Raw genomic sequence first — 17,215 nt, 5'->3', positions numbered from 1 at the left:
TGTTGGCAGGAGTGGTAAATCCACTTCCAGGCTGCGTTTCGGCAGTTTGGAGCCACTCAGTTGTATGCATCTGTTGCTTTTACACTTACCAAACACTGTTAGAACTAGCGACTCACTGCTGTTAGAAAACCTGGAACGTCTCCATATCCAGATCCAACAAGCCTACCCGTTGAGCCCTTTTGGCATTTATTGTGCTGAATAATTTCAGTGATTGCACCATATGGGTTGAAGTGTGCCCTCCCATCCCCCTGCCCCCGCAAAACAGAGCCTCTTAGTCCCTCGGGTTGAGCCAATTCTGCAAAGTGTGTCTTTACTGGCTCAGCCAGTCTGTCTACCTATACCAAGGACTGGGATTAGTAACAGTGTGTGTCAGGCGAAAGAAGGATGGGCACGCACAAATTGCTGGATTAGTTGGACTGAGGGAGTTCAGACCCTTGTTGAGGTTGAAGGACATTTTGGGGAAAAGTGTTGGGACTTTGTTACAAAGCCAGAGAAATTACGAATCCCAAAAAGGCGCGAAGCGTCGTGCTAAGCGTTACGAGCGACAAACAGACCCAATTTATTTTGTGAATTTGATTACTGAACGTGAGATACCCGCACTTCTGCATCCGATTAGAGGCCTCTTGTATTTGTCAGAATACACAAACACAGAAGGGTAGATAGATATGTGAGAAAGGGACAGAGAGACCGCTAGCTTGGCCATCTGCCCAAACCTGCAGCGAGACACTGAGCATGGAGAAAATAAATGAGAAAGACGAAAAAAAGAAGAAAAAAAAAAGGACTTACTGGCAAGGGCCTTCTCGTAGTTCTTCCCCATGGCAACGAAGTTCCGCAAGCAGGGATTGAACTGCTCCATGATGGTCTGAAAGAGAAAACAAGAGATGAATGGGCGGTAGAGGTCTCACTTAACACAGCGGGGTCAAGGGCAGAGAAGGAAGCCTCGCACCTTTGTGTCCTCTCATTCACTATCGCACTGCCTGCCTCGCTCTTGCTCTCTCTGACATCCACAAACCTCCCTCGGCTACACAGCATCCGCCCTGCACGGAGCACACAGCAGCCGGCAGAATCTCTGGACACACTAAGTGGTTATCTTGAATGTTGACGAGGGCGGGAACGGCTTCCTCCACCCACGTCCTAACCTCTTACAGTGAGAAAGTCCAGGTGGGATGAGACGGTAGCGGCTGGGGGTTGATGATGGTGGCGGAGGAGTGGGATGGATGCTCGTAGACTAAAACGTGACTGTGATGCATGTTGTTACCTTGCGGCATGAGATGACACAGAGGGTCATTGTGGTTGCTAGAGAACAGAGCGGTGCGTATTCTAGACTGAAGGCTACAATGACTGAGCACCTAGTGCAAGTCAGATTATACAACATTTTATATACATTTTTTATTGCCATTAAACCAAGCAGATTTTATTTGTCATGGCACCAGTAACCCTTTACTGTAGGGCAGCATACGAAAACGAGGGCAGAGTTGGTGCATTTGCAGAGAATGCATGATGCCTGGCATCTTCCCACCATCATCACTTTCTCCATCTCTCCTTCCTCCTCCTCCTCCTCCTCCTCCTGAGCCTCCTCCAGGGCTTCCTCCAATTAGCCAGTCCCCTGTCAGCCTTTCAGGAACAGCCAGGGGACAGAGAGACAACCACAATATTGCTGGAGCAGCAGTCCTCACACAAGCCATCAAAACTGCAGGGGAAGATTCAATTATCTACTCGCTCGCTGTGGTCCGTATCGAGTCAGGAGTTTATGTTCAAGAGGCTCAAGTGCAGAACGACCCACCTACAGTAGAAATACAAATGAGTCACACACAAACCACTGATACTGTTGTTACCAACAGTAACTATTTTACAACGCCTCTGCATAACTGTGCTTTGGTCCAGCCAAAAGTGGACTTGATTGCAATGAAGAAAAAAAAAAAAAAACCTTACCACCAATAACAGCTGTTATCTATTATAAACTGTATTAAATAAATTGGTTAACTTTTGCTGATCATGCGTGATTTTCTCTTCTGAACGCTATTTTCAGCGTTAATCCCGCAATTGTTGGCACAATTTACCTGATCAAAAATGTTGTCTACCAAGTCTTACACAGCAAAACTCTTTGAGTTAATTTTCCAGTGTTGGGCAAAAGTGTTGAAGTGCAGAGTTGAAATCACACTGCATAAAAGCATCAGCTAAATGACGTCGTATTCAACACTGAGCAGATTTATTTTTGACACTTATTCAGAGTTAAATTGTTAACACTTCGTTGAGTGTTGATTTAACACTGACAAGATTGGGACAATACAAACAACAGCTTAGACTCAAATTAACTCTCAAATGTGCTGTGTCGGCAGCTTGTTTTAGTTTTAACATTAAAATCCCCCCAAAAAGTTTGGTATCTTCCTTTATAAAAAAAAAAAGTAACCTAACCTACGCAAAAAGATGGGTGCACTTCAGGTTCCCATGGATATGGATTGCTTTAGCTGCCTTTCAAACTCCCTCCTGTTAAATGGCTCTAGGCCTCAGGCAAAATGGAGTCGACGGCTGGTGCACCGGCTCAGCTGCTCTCACCACCGTGGGATTCTTGAAAGAAACTTCTTTGTTCCTGAAGGAAAAAATGTCCTAAAAAAAATCTGCAGTCTTAAAATGACGAACTCCTGAATACATAGCGGATTACATTTTTTCTTTTTTATATACAAAAGGCCACAGTGTCATCCCGTTATTTTGCATAAACTCATCCCCCAGTTACCACCAAGCGACGGTGGAACAAGCTTCATAAGCTGCTCTAATAGCAACTACTACTTAAATCAGCTCCCTGTATTTAACATCTGGCTTTGTTAGTCTAATATACTAGAAGAATAGAGACATAATTGGGGGAGAATCCCGTTCTTCGACACACACACACAGTTAAAAAAGGTATCTCGCTGCCTCTGGGAAGATAAAAGACGGAAACATCCCGCAAAAAAGAAATGTTAATCCCCAAATAATTCTTCACTCAGCCTCATTCTGATGTGGAGCACATCTCGTAAGTGACGATAAAAGGTCACGTGAAGAGTGTGCTAATTACACACACACACATCATTCTCGAAATCGGCGCACACTCGTGCAAACACCTACACAAACACAAGGCTTTATAATAAAGAGTGGTGGTGTTTCAAACTTGTGGGAGGGTTACATAACAAAGCAAAGCCCTGTGCAGCATCATTACGGCACACTCTCCCACTGAGGAGGACGAAGGAAGAGGAAACCAGCCTGGCCACCTTTTGCGCGCACACGCGCACACACACACACACACACACACACACACACACACAGCATTAGAAAATTAGCCACGGATATAAAGACAAATCACATCCAGCTAAGAGAAAGTGAAGACAAAAAAATTAAATACAGTGAGGCAGGGCCTTCTTCAGCATCTTCCCATTGTGGCTAAATTTGTCATCCCAGTTCTCTTGTACTACATTGTTACCCTAATTGAGGTGGTTAATTGGGAAATGGGGCCAGGAGGCACTTGTCGTTGTGTGACAGTGAGAGAGAGCGATAGAAAATGGCGAGGATGGAATATTTCAAATCGAACGAGAAAACGTAATATAATATAATTTTCATCCCTTCCCATTGAAACACTCAGCCGTATCATCTTCCACTTGGAGAAGTAATGAAATAAAAACTGGCAACACAAGGGCTGAATTAATTCATTATCAGCACTAGGGCCAAAAATTACAACACAGACAATTAAAATGAGGGCAGAGAATTGTCTCCTACATGATTAATGAAATCAGTTTGACACCAATTTGTGCTGTGAGGTGAGCAGGAAGAAAATTGAGCACAAGCTTAAAGACGGCAAACAACAGAAGATAAATGTTAAATATGAATTTCGCCTCTGTGTGGAAGAAGCAAACAAGGCCAAACTATGGAATATTCATCCATATCTGCTTATTCTGTCACACAAACGCAGTAACAACATGCACAAGGGGGGTGATTTCAAAGCAACACCAGATCAGAATCAGGGGAAAGAAAGAAAAAAAATCACACGCAATCAGAAACCAGGACGCCATCATCATCTGTTCCTTCACGCCTTCCCCTCGCCGTTTCCTCCTCAGCCCGTCTTCAACACGGCAAACAGACAGCGACCTGAAAGTGCCCTGGATCAGCTATGCACCGCCGCCACCTACTAACCGCAGGGGCCCGTCGTGTGTTGACAGGCAGTCAGGCCTAACGATGTAATCCAGAGGAATCTAAGTATTTATGAGAACCCCCCAAAAGTGTTTTCTTTCAGAATCCGAGGCTATTTATTGCCACATGTTACATATCAAGGAATTTTACTTTTGAAACGGTGCAATATCAGAATGAAATAAGATAAAGAAAAAAATTAAAACAATACAAACAGATAAGATTAATATGTTAAAACACGTATGTATATATATGCATGTTTCCATGGCAAGATAAACCACTGTGCAAAATGTTTCTGGGATGGAGTATTGGGTCAATGGTGGACCTGGACTTGGATCAAGAGACCAACTGATGACGGCAAGAAGCTGTTTCTGTGGCAAGAGGTCTTGGTCCTGATGGACCGCAGCCTCCTGCCAGATGGACTGGACTCGAAAAGTACGCGTTCGGGGTGAAAGGGGGGCGGCCTTACGCCTTCTTGCCCGCCTCAGAGTCCTGGAGGCAAACGAGTCTTGAGGCAGATTGCAGCCGATCACCCTCTCTGCAGAGCAAACGATGCTCTGCAGCCTGCCCTTGTCCTCTTCCTTGGCTCTGGCTGCAGCGTACCAGACGGTGATGGAGGAGCAGAGGATGGACTCAATGACAGGCGTGTATGTGCACCGTCCTAACAAGTAGCCGGTGAGGGTGGATGATGGGTCTCAATTAGCTGCAGGGTAACCGTATCGATGACCAAGAGAGAATAGTCAGGTCGCTGTGTTGAAAACCGTTTGTTATGTACTGAAAACTGTTCTCAAACAATGAGGTATACCTATCACTTCGTATACATGCTATGATCCAGACGATTAACTTTATTGATGAAGAAACCAATTTGTGGCATGTTTGGGTAATTTGTAAGATAATACTTGCACATCCAGCATCAGTAGAAAATAATTCAATGAAATGAAATGAAAAAAAAAAATGTTCCTCCTGCTGTTATTACAGAGACAACAGCCGCTTGTAAGTGGTTGCATTCCAAACAAATCATATTGTACCGGAAGACTGACAATTTATTGGTTTTATTTGTCTCCTGTCCGATCTCCCCTTGGTACCGCTAAAAGAAAAGGGGGGGGGGGGGTCAACTTTTTAACCTAAACTTCTTGTTAGAGAAAAAACTCAGACCGTGACATCATTATGTTTGTGTTGAAGGTACACGATGTTGAATAGAGAGCAAGAAGACCTTTGTCCTTCCTGCATAGCTAAAGCCTTACGAATACTGCAGGAGTCACACCATGTGCTTTCAGAATGACGTCCAACAATACCACAGAAATATGCGTGTCCCTTCCCAGATGTATTGAGGAGGGCTAACTTTTCAACTTCTTTGTGGGCCGGCAGAAAACTGTGCTGTTTAACAGCAGCTCTTGTGTTCTTTTGTTGACGAATGCAGAGTACATTATTGCACATCAGTCTTGTCAAACACAAACTCGCGTTCTTCTAACTTCACCAAGTGCCAAGCGAGGCTTTGTTTGTGGATGCTGCAAAAACTCCAGCAAGATTCTTACGTTAAAAACAATGATCTGATTGAAAGTTGTGTCTCTTCCAACTTGAAGAAGTAACAAAGACGGATTTTTCTGGACTTTTGAGAGTAAAAATAAAAAGCCGACCCCTTGTGATCTTGTTGCCCGGCTCGAGTAAGCAACGTTAAGCTGACGAGCAATTATCCAATAATGGGATACATCACCCGTGACCCGGCAGAAGCTTGATGAGAACAGAGAAAAGTATTCAAGAACCCCACTTAGTTTAAGTTTGCAACTGTGTTGCTATGCTACTTCGATCAGCCTAATTGTATTTGAAAATGTGAACATGTTAAACAGTAAAAAGAGGTCCCGTCCATCCTGTCATGTTGTCAGAACAGAGCTTGGCTGGGAGCATGTGAAGGATTTATCTCTGACCATGCATTTTCAATCATCTTTAAATAAAAAGTGTCCACTGTAACACGTCATGTAGGACAACGCATCACTGCTTAGTCATGTTGCAGTAAAATGCTCAGTCAGATTGACCCCCGCCTTCATAATAAATGAAACCTTGGTTTGATGTTTTTCACAAACATTCCAGATTATTTCAGACACGATGCATAATGACCCCAAAAGGCCTCTCTATTAGGTGGAGAAGTCAAAAACCACGTCAGGTGGTTCTTTGCGCTGGCCCAACCTTTGACCTCGCAGGGCTTCCTGCCAGTGCACAACAAATCATTTGCTCGCCAGAGCAACTATTTACCGTGTTTGTTTGCTTTGCTGTCATCTGAAGCCAGAGTGCCCCCCCCCACCCCCCGCCATCTCTCTACTGAGCCCAGGTTCAGCCAATCCCCTAACCCAACACAGGCACTAGTTACCACAGCAACCGAGACCCAGACGTATTTGCTAGCTTTTGTTCTTTGACCAGCCAAACACTTATTCATTTTGGTGGAGGAGGTGAATGCATTACTCTGAAAGCCCTAAAAACAATGTTCTTCTAATGAACTGTGAGAAACTCAGAGGCCCAGAGGTTTTTGTTTCTCCGGTTAGACGAAGAGGATATCCTCAGGTTCATACTTTGCATGGCAGTTTCAGGGCTTACAGGAGGGCTGTTATGGCCCAATATGGAAAGGACACTGTGTATCTGGTGCTGTTCCCTGATTAAGTGTGCCAGAGGGAAACACAAGGACATTATCAAAATAGGAGATGCTCATAATCTTAACAAATATAAGAAGCAATGCAGGGAATGCAGTAACAATGAGCGTCTGTTGAATTGGTCACTTCACATTCCAATGGGAAGGTTTCATTGTGGGTAAAGGCCCAGCTTGCTTTGTGTACAAAAGGTCTCACAGAACAGAGACGCCGTGGTCGCCCGGTGGACAGAGGCTGAAAGCAGTAGCTTCCGCCGCAGAGACATGACATACATTTCACACTAGCCACAAGCATGTCAACTATAGCGCATGACCCATGCACGTAAGGCATTTGTCCACTGCCAGAGCACTTACTGATATGTTCAGCGCGTCTCTTTTCGTCTGTATAATTACAGCTCAACCATCCACAGTAATTAGAGGCCTATTTCAACAAGGAACTGGAATCTCTCCATCTAGGTTTCTTTCTCTTCATCTCAGCCTCCCCTTCTACTGCCACGATGAGCATTTTAATGCACTCTATAAAGCAAAGATAAATTTAAATTTAAACTTGTTTTTTTGTAATGGAGAAGTAATATTTCGGTCTATCGGCAGATTAACAGAAGGCTCCCTGAGGTTCTCATGTTCTCAACATTGTATTGTCTTTTAATGAACCGGTTCCGTCAGTAACGGCTGTGAAGCGCTTTTTCCCGTCGATGCAGTGCAGCCTTGGATTCAGCACTGAACATCTCCAGTCTCAGTCCTTGAGGAAGTGGTGATGACTGAGAGAAAAGAGAGAATGTCTCTAAACCATCCACCCCCGGACGCGAGGAGAAGGTGGGTGTGTGGAGCAATAGTCCTTTCTCTGCATCGCAGTCAAAGGCACAGTGAATAAATCCGGTGTTCCACTGGCAATGAATGTTCGGGTATCTCCTGCGGTGCATAATGCAATCTTCTCAGGGTAGCAGCAGGCATAAACTTGTTGAAACACTATATTCTGGAGGCAGATGTTCAGGAGGTGGAGTCATTTAAAACTCCATTAAATTGCATATTATAAAAAGGGAAGTGGTGCCTGATGTGATATACTGCGAGAAGAAAAAAAAAAGAGGTAACGCGATGGATAGCATCATCTTCAGTGCTTTGAGATAGCTTCTTAATACAAGAGCACATGGCACCATATATACAGCAGACACGGCTGCTTTAAACCGAACCCCTTACGGGCCTTTTACTAAGCATTTCCCACCAATTACAAGAGCTTCAACATCTCTCCTTTATCTCTGAAACAAAATGCTCTGCTCTTCCTCCCTCTTACTCACCTTCGCCAGCCCCTTCACTTACGGCAAGTCTTTTAGCACAATGATAGGACAGAAGCACACAAGAATAATGGCACGTTGTTGCTAAGAGACCACCTGTTCGGATCTGCCTCATGAGATTGTGGTGGAACCGTTAGTCCTCTGACCATGATCAGAATATCATTCAATCCGGTGCAGCGAATGCCACAACAATGTTTGAACGCGTCGAGGAACCGACTGTACAACGGCGTGTCTTGTAGGTAGAAAACCTTGGGTTCTGCTCTGGGGTGTTTAATCAAGCAGCCTAGTGCGCAGGGAGCAAACCCATGACACAACGATGATCCTAAAAACAGAGTTTTAAGTATGACGCTTTACCCGTTTCGCGCCAAACTACTATTTTGCCTTGCGCATGTCAGCAATTTAAAAAGATGGCAACCACTGTTTTCCAGGCTGTGTTGACATTCAGGGAGTGCCGCTGCATGGGAAAATGAGTGTTCTCCTGAGGGCTACAGGAGATGAGACGCACCCTTCTATTCCCTTACCTGCCAGGGTGTGTTCAAAACCTGCAACACACACAAAACTGCCGTGACAAAGAGAATAAACTACGGGTAAAAAGTAATCAAGCTATGGGGTTCATTCAATCGGCTCGCTTCCGTGCCAACTTGAGGGTTAAAATCATGCTGTGATAAAGGTTTCATATAGACCGGCTAAACCCACAGTCCCATTCTTATCTTGGCTGTGGGGCGCGCGCACACACACACACACACACGCACACATAGCCGCAAGCACAGAGTGTCAGTCTTAAGTATCGGTCTCACCCCGTCAGCGCGGGAATGACGAGATGCCATTCGCCACGTCGGGAACAATCAACGTGAGGGAGGAGAATTGTAGTGAGTCACAGGCGATCACTCTTGGATTGCTGGCTTTCACAGGGTTGACTCCCCTGTTGATCGCCATAAAGTCAACTCACACAAAACAGAACAGGGAGGGCCTCTGGCCTTGAGGAACAACACTTGCAGGGAGATGCTAGATCTCCAGTCTCAACCTCAGCATGCATACAGTCCCAGCCTGTTAAAAAAACACACACACACACTCACTGGGCTACCATGAGTCACAGCGGTGCTGCTACCCCACCCCCACCCCACCTCTCCTCCTCTGCGATTACTCAGTATCTGCCCAGCTGCTGGCTGGAGTGACTTAACAGCTGCCGTAGGTTTTCAGGTCTCTTCCCCCCCCGAGGAGAGGTCTGTATGCATGCGAATCACACAACCCCAATTACTGTCCTCTGGGCCTTTCAAACTCATAGCGTGGAGTGAAATCGGTGGTATAAGAGGACGAGGAAGTCGTGTTTTGTCCAGCCCCAAAGCCAACGGGCTGGTAAGAGTTTATCCAACAGCTGGAGGTGCACAGCTCTCTGTGTTTGAGCATCACTGCATTCAATCAGCAAAATGCATTACAAATATTAAAAGCCACGAATGGTCAAAGATAGGGTTTCAAAATTCCCGGAATATTCAAAATTCCCGGAATATTCAAAGTTGGAAACTTTAACTAGTAATGTTGGGATAATTGAACTGCAATTACCTTGACATATACAAGAGAACATTTTCTTTTGTCCTAAGCAGATATGCAAACATTTCTAATAACATTTTTTTAAATGACATGGTTCACATAATCCATTTGTAAGTAGAACTTTATTCTTCTTTCATTGATCAATAAAAACATGAATATTGAATAATCATCACCAAAAAAAGTCCACTTCTAAATGTAAAACGAATCAACTTCTGAAGCCTCTGATTTTAGTGCTTTCCCCTGTATTCTTATTCTTAGGTCCACGTCAATGTCGGGTTGAGAGGAAGCTGCATCCTTTGAAAAGAAACACAGCGTGTCCTGCATTCAACACATGTTTCAAATATAGTTTTGAATTACCTTTAATTTGCAGTAGCTACTTTTATTTATGATAAGTCGCCACATCTCTTGCTGCCCCAACAGCCATAAGTAATCGAGGTAGTTTAATGTGGACATACACACATCCTACTCTCACTGCTGTAAACAGCTAGCCTAAAACCAACCGTGGTAGTAAAAGTTGACCAATCAGTATTTAATATGCTTGGTAATAGAATGTTTGCTGTTTGTGTTTCTGTCGGACAATGTTCCCAACTGGCTGAGCTCGGCTTGCAAAGTCTCATCTCAAATTTCCTCTTATTGCCTCTTCAAAAAAAAGTTGGCAAAAAAAAAAAAAAAGAGGGCAATATTTACGAAAATTCCTGAGCTTAACTTCCCATGGAAAGTTTCCGGAGACCTTGCGGAAATGTACCGCCCCTTTGCAACTGTATAACACTGCAACATAACTTTGGGCGGAGGGGTGTGGAGGGCATCAATATTAAGCGTACACGTTAAGAAGTGTTAAAACATTTGTTATTTGGGTAAAATCTACACACTGCGTGAACTTGCTTTTAGAATGAATGAGTGAATGAATTGGTGAGGAAAGCCAACAAAGCATTGATAGATTCACGGCTTGTGCCACGGGTTCAGATCCCCAGTGTGGAGGGAAGGTCGGCATTTACTGTGCCGCCTGTCAGCGTCCGTGGCTGTCAGGACCCTGACAGGGTGCTCCCCCCCCCCCAAGAAAAAGAGCCCCACTGCTCGGCATGTGCTTGAATGAGCAACAATATCTAGTCTCCACCCCCCTCTAACCTCCCCCCCCCCCCCCTCCTGCCAGAGGGTTCCGGGATCTAGACACCTACAGCGCGTGTCAACGTTGATTAGCCCTCATTAGGAGGTTTAAATACTTGGATAAAAACCCGACAGAGCGAGGCACACGATCCACAGTGATGCAAAATGACAAACTGTAGGTTGTGTGAGCAATTCAGGACCGAATTAGACCCCTGAAACATTTGCTTCCCTTGTTGGCTCTAAAAGAAGCTCTCGGCTCATCCGACCTCCTTACTGGTGTAAGTAGGTTCCCAGTGGGACCAACAGCTACCCTCTACCCACCCTTGGCCTTCTGTCAGCTCAGCTGGATTGGGGCATGGTACCATTTGATGCGTTAGGGTGTGAATAAGAATATATTGAAAAAAAAGAGACTTCGCCACCATCAGTGAGTTTAAATGGAAACTCCAAAAATCAGACATGATCACAGGACACTGAGGTGCGGAGAACCTCGTAACCTAAACGCTGAAGCATGAACATGGACTTGGAATTATACAGGGAAGCTTTTGCTGAAGCAAATAGTCAATTAATGGATCGGAGGTTTCTCAAAAACAGTTTATCAGCAACCATTTCCACGCTCAGTTCAACGTTCATGCATCAAGATAATTACACATATCCACATTAGAGGATTTGCTTGTTTTATTTGATGTCAATGCAAAGGGAATCATTTGTGGATCTTGTAGGATAAAAAAACTGCTCCGGTCAATCAATCGATGCCATTACTTCTTCACACCATTTCTCTGCTGGGAATCTGCTTTCCAGTTGTTGAGGTCTACTGTTGTATAATGAGTTCACGCTGGTTTCTAGGCAGAACAGGTTTGAACGTTGAAACTCCCATCGGGCCAATGTTTACTTGTTGCAACAAATCAGCCCAACCTTCTCCGCCCGTCAAAAACTGCCTTCTGGAATGCAATGTCCCCATTTCGGCACGAGGGCTTGGCTATAGAAACCCACTGGGATTGTACTAATGGCCTATAATCAGAGCTGTAACGCTAGCTGGATTATAGGGACACAATAGGTCAGCATTTAGGAAAAGAATGAATGAACGACTATGTTGGATTGTTTTAAGCATGGTGGCCTTTTTAGCCGAGGGGGTGGGGGGGGGGGGGGGGGGTATGGCCTTAATTATCACACCTGGTTTAAAAAAAAATGCGTGGGGGGTGAAAAACAAGTCAAGACAAATACATTTATGAGCTACGGGGCCTCTCCCTAGAGAGATTATGGTTTAAACAACCGACAAGGCTCTGAATGAGTCTGTCACGGTAAATAAATAGATCGGAATAATTCTGGAGTTAAAAGGGTGTGTGCCAGCTGGAATCGTATTAACATGTGGACCTTAAAACTTTACTCAGTAGTTGAATCTTACCTTATAGACATTTTCCGTCATTCTGTGAACCTCGTCGGTGCGAGACATCGTCATATCTTCATCCAGGACCATAAACGGTTCTTTCCTTCAAACGTGTATCCGCGTAAAAAAAAGGGAGGTGTGAGGAGGGGGCCGGGGGGGGGGGGGGCTGACTGAATAACACACGAGTTTGACCAAACAATAGGAAAGGCAACGTGCCCGTGAGAGGGAGATGGTACTGCGCTCCCGAAAGCTCACTCCAACTAAACACACCTTCTCTCCCCTCAGCTGACAGCCCGCTGCTGCCTTCACGGTCCATGCAACTGCGTCGTATTTTCCGCTGCTCTGTTGCGCAGACGAAGCGTACAGAAATAAAAAGTCAAAAATATAGGAAAAAGTTACATTTTACACAATGTCATGTAAAATGCAGCAATACCAAGACGTTCTCCTAGTGTAAGATTTTCAGGAATGTCATAAAATTGGTTGCTAAATTTGACAAGAATGTATAAATCGCATTGTGATCTGATTTTTTTTAAACCTTGCATTAAATATTTTAAATGAGTTGTATGACATGCAAGTGTATTCCACGAGGGATCTAGAACATACGTACATCTCGTTTACACCATAATGACAATATTTCCAACAGCATCAGAATGCACCATTTTACGAAGTTCACGTTTGGTACACGCCCCCATATTTTTATACCAATTGAGCTCCACCACTCGATAATATTCAGAGGTAAATAATTTGCTTCCAAATTAGAATATTGAAATACAATTCTATAAAACAAAAGTTTAAGTAATTACCTATCGATTTAAAATATATTTTTATATTGTTATAATGCGCTTGAAATACACAGATCTCTAAAATGTTGTTTATTCCATTACATTTAGCCCACAGGGCAAACCAGATACGAGGTTATTTAACACATTAGGAGAGACCTTTTCAAGTTATCCTCAGAGAAAAACCCTCACACATTAAACTGACAAAGAGTGGCTGCTCCTAATCAAACCAACCCAGCCCCAAAAAAAGGAGACATAAAAGACAGAACTAGAATTTACATCAGTATGGTGTCATTTGTTTTTGGCTGCCTCGTCCCTTTAAAGCCTTTGTGCACAGTGTTGCTGTCCTCTGAGCAACCTACAAAACGGCAGTGGTCCCCATGAAGCGTCTCTCCTGTATGTTTACAAAAGATAACTTCATGTATACAACTGCACTGCAAAGTCAAAGTGAGTCATACTTTGACTGTTTTCCCTGCTACCGTAGGTGATATTTTCCTCACAGCGGATACTTTGCGTTAGTTTCATTGTACATGCCAATTAGAGTCTAAGTGCCAACTTGGTGTGGGATTGTAAATACTATACTGGCTTTCTTGTCAAACATCTTCCCACGTACCGTCAACATGGGCTTTCTACTTTGTGCCGAAAACCACGCACACTACTGATGGGATGTTAATGAACACAAGCACAGACACACACACACACACACACACACCTACTTTTTAAACTGTTGAGTCGAAAGGAAACTAACAAGGAGTGCCACCTTCTGGAGAAAGCATGATACACAACATATCAAGGCAAAGGAAAAAATATTGTGACCAAAGCTCAATTTAATATGGAAAACAACTAAAATGAATGTGTAAAGCATCTAAAAATGTGTCCATTCGTTGTGTTTCACCATAACCAAACAATACAATGTGACATTGCTTTGCTAATACAAATCCTTTATGTAGATACTTCAGGGGAGCACTGATGAGTGCAGGTCCCACCTTTATCTATTAACAATTGAGGATGAAAGAGTGGAATCAACAGAGTGCCCACCGGTACAAAGAAAACCTGCTCCCAACCGCAACTTGACTCTGTTCTAGGCTGTTAACATCTCTCTGTGTGGCGTGTCCTTTGCTTCACTCCTCTCTAGAAAGGATGATCAAAGTAAAGCAAATAAGATCAATCTGGCATCAATTGCTGTATAAATAAAACAGGTGTATGAGGAATGCTTCATGATACAACAAACAAGAAAAACAATTGTACCTGGTTCTGCTTTAGCTGCCTCTGGTACCTCTGGTATTGGCTCAGTAGGTACTTCTGGAAGTTCTACATCGTCTCCCTGTTAGAGGAGTGGGACCAAAAAACATTGAATTAATAAAGGTCACATTGACCAACCAAAATGTCATATTTTGCAGATGCAAGTTTCAGGAATCTGAATCCTTTACTAAAGGCATCCCTTAATGTCCTGGATGCAACTAAGCAAGATACTCTGTCATGTTCTATTTGAAGTGACATTTGTGAATACCGAAAGCAGATTAGATTAGATTACAAAAGAGGAAAAATCTGATGAGGTTTAAAATATTAGCTATTAACCAAATTCATAACAACAACGGTTTCAATTACATACACATTATGATTTTTGGGCCTCTAACTTTACTACACGCATTCCTTCTTCCCGAGAGACAGATAATGTACAAATCTGATCAAACTACCAGCATGCAATTTGGGTATGAAATCCTCACTTGGATTAAACCACCGATTTAACAACAGAACTGCTCATAGTTACACACTGTGTGTAACAATGAGTCTCAAGAGAGAAAAAGATCACACACCGGTCACCAAACTTTCTCGGTGGGTAACAACATGCAGCGCAACACCCACCTGAATGATAGCTTCCAGCTCTGCTAAAACAGCCTCCTGGTCCTCCTCCGTCAGGGCTCCAGCCAGAATTTCATCTATTTGCTGCAGGAGTAAAAGAATGGGTTAGCTGACAGCACTGTGACTGACAGCTGAGGGGTCTGCATCCATATTATATTAGTTAGAGATATTGTAACAAGATATTAAAGTAACTGCTCTAATACAATACTAGCATTATTCAAATTGAATCAACTAGAATCAATGCAGTTGAATGCCTCGGCCAGCGAGTGATGTTGCAGTTTATATGAAGGTCATCCCAAAATGCCATCACTTCAGTATTCTTTTCAATTAGACATTGGCATTAAAACGTCCTAATTTGCACATGCATTCTTGAGTTATGTTTTTTGTTCAACCTTGAGTGCAATTTGACATTTGTGACACCAAGCAGATATTTATTACCCTTTGATATTCAATTGATTCTTGGGTCTCATCCAGGATTCTCTCCACGTCTTCAATACGCATGATCTGTCACAAACAAGAAAAAGGAAGCACTTTTCAGAGAAGAAAGATTTTTTGGATGAAAAGTGTTTTCCTCACATTCCAGCCGTCTTGTGAATTTCCAGGGCAAAATCTGTACACTGTATCCAAGGATGTGGTGCAGAAATAGTACTGTAGTCAAGGCTTTGCTTTTTAATCCCATAATCTTCAAAGAATGTCCACCAGCTATGCTAACCCAAATCACAGGTTTTTGCCACTGCTCAGTCCTTTGCCAAAGGATCACTTTGAATAAAGTTACATTATTGAAGTAATAAAAAGCATGTTTTTAAACTCAAAAGACAGGATATCTACCTCGTGCATAGTCTTCAGACAATGATTTCCAACCTTAAGTCCCTCGATGACTTCCATCTCAATTTGCATGAACTCAATGTCTTGGACCTTTTGACAAATATTAGCATGTAAAACATGAAAGATGCAGGAATACAGACAGACATAGAGTACAGAAAATATATATACACAGCTACATACTGTAAAGAACAAGCTTATTACTAATGCTAATAGTAATTACTAATTCTCTGCACATTTTCCAGCTCAGGTGGCAACTTGCAGAAAATCCGAAAGCAGAACATGAGTAGACAGACTTTGGAAGATTGATTTTTTTAAACGCACAAAACTTACCATCTGCTCTAGATTTGATATCTGATGTTGAGTCTTGTCTAGCAGCTGATCCTGATATCGTTTTTTCTTAAGAAGTAGCAGTGCTTTTCTGCACAAATAGATAAAAACAAAAAACATAAAACAGTGAAGATCATTTTTTCTAGGATAGCCATAGACCATGTATGCAAAACATTGCAAACATGGTGAGATCTGCACCGCAGGAGATTTCTATTGTGCCTGTGGAAAGTTCTGCATGTAATGAAGGCAGTGTTGTTTTTAAATCCAAACCTACAATGATGCTGATGCCATTACATGTTTCTGACTAACATGGTAAAATACGTTTAAACGATAAGGACATCTGACTACTCCTCTTTTGTCTGCTCACTCTTTCTTTCCATCTTGAAGCAACTGCTTTGCCAGAAGTCTCTCTTTCTCCAGTTGCAGGGTGATCCTCTTCTGGTACTGCTTCAGCTTATCTCTCTGCTGCTTCATTTGCTGGGAAAAAGCAGAACACAAAGTCAGATGCACTTTTAAGTAATTAATATACAAAATGGCCTGTATCCTAAACAACGTTAGACAGCTTTATTCACCCTGAGTAGCGAAACTCAGGATTTATAGTCTTTATATCAACAACCAGCATGAACCTAGTCAAAATGAATACAAACACTATATGCATATAACTGGATTACCACATATCTGCTATTTAAAGTAATAACGTGTTTTGTTTTTACTATGGTGATGTACAGTAGTTATCATTTCCACTCAGCGCTACACAAATCTCGTTAGCATGTCGGCTAACATTCATCCGTGTTGCCTAGCAGCCACGGCGCTGTGGTCACCTAACGGGACTAAGCTGCTGCTGCTAGGACCGATTTCAGCTTACCAAAACCGCTTTGTCTTGTTCCGTTACACGCGTGGGTTGACTTCTTCTCCCGAAGACGTTGCCCATTATTCAGCCACATCCCCTCCACATCCTCCTTCATCAACGGACAAATAATTACATATTATCGCCCGTTCTACCTTGATAATAAACAGTCAAAGACGGCTAGCAGGGCAACCGACTAGCATTACCACCATGTCAACGGTGTGTCCGCGATTCCTACGGCAGGAGAGGCAGGACAATTACGAGACCGATTATAGTATCTGGAACTCTGACTAACATTGCTGTTTGTCCTTATTCTAATGGAGCAGCCATATAACACGTGTTATTTAACATTACCAGCACGTAGCATCACATATAGCAGCATTACGTTAAGGGTCAGGTACGATGGAAAACCCGGCGGGGTTGCAGGTCAGCACCTCGGACAGCAACACGTCACAA

At 43.2% G+C, this 17,215-nt stretch overlaps 2 protein-coding genes across 8 annotated transcripts in view; both read right to left on the bottom strand.

Moving 5' to 3' along the window:
* Positions 1 to 12,363, bottom strand: part of baiap2a (BAR/IMD domain containing adaptor protein 2a) — a 41,244-nt gene extending 28,881 nt beyond the window's left edge. For all 7 annotated transcript variants that reach the window (XM_062566177.1, XM_062566174.1, XM_037476928.2 and 4 more), the window contains exons 1-2: positions 12,137 to 12,363; positions 787 to 862 (exon numbers count right to left, since the gene is read on the bottom strand). In XM_062566177.1, the coding sequence (XP_062422161.1) occupies positions 787 to 862; positions 12,137 to 12,208 (148 nt within the window). In that variant the 5' untranslated portion in view covers positions 12,209 to 12,363. The remainder of the gene's footprint in view (positions 1 to 786; positions 863 to 12,136) is intronic.
* A 697-nt stretch (positions 12,364 to 13,060) lies between these two features.
* Positions 13,061 to 17,072, bottom strand: LOC119220443 (charged multivesicular body protein 6-like). Its single transcript, XM_037476482.2, has 8 exons — positions 16,778 to 17,072; positions 16,280 to 16,389; positions 15,916 to 16,003; positions 15,589 to 15,675; positions 15,199 to 15,264; positions 14,764 to 14,844; positions 14,146 to 14,221; positions 13,061 to 14,028 (listed from the first exon to the last, which is right to left on the bottom strand). The coding sequence occupies exons 1-8, from the start codon at positions 16,841 to 16,843 to the stop codon at positions 13,979 to 13,981; spliced, it is 624 nt and encodes a 207-aa protein (XP_037332379.1). The 5' UTR covers positions 16,844 to 17,072; the 3' UTR covers positions 13,061 to 13,978.
* Positions 17,073 to 17,215: the final 143 nt, after the last annotated feature.

This window comes from Pungitius pungitius, chromosome 12 (assembly GCF_949316345.1).
Source record: "Pungitius pungitius chromosome 12, fPunPun2.1, whole genome shotgun sequence".
NCBI lineage: Eukaryota > Metazoa > Chordata > Actinopteri > Perciformes > Gasterosteidae > Pungitius > Pungitius pungitius.
This window is presented reverse-complemented; position numbering and strand designations above follow the sequence as displayed.

Bases quoted from the DNA above. Each gene is read 5' to 3' on its own strand.
- LOC119220443 (XM_037476482.2), bottom strand. From the start codon at position 16,843: ATGGGCAACGTCTTCGGGAGAAGAAGTCAACCCACGCGTGTAACGGAA. The intron at 16,390-16,777 runs GTAAGCTGAAAT...GCTTTTTCCCAG, and splicing joins AACAAGACAAAGCGGTTTTG to CAAATGAAGCAGCAGAGAGA. The intron at 14,845-15,198 runs GTAATAAATATC...TTACTCCTGCAG, and splicing joins AATCAATTGAATATCAAAGG to CAAATAGATGAAATTCTGGC.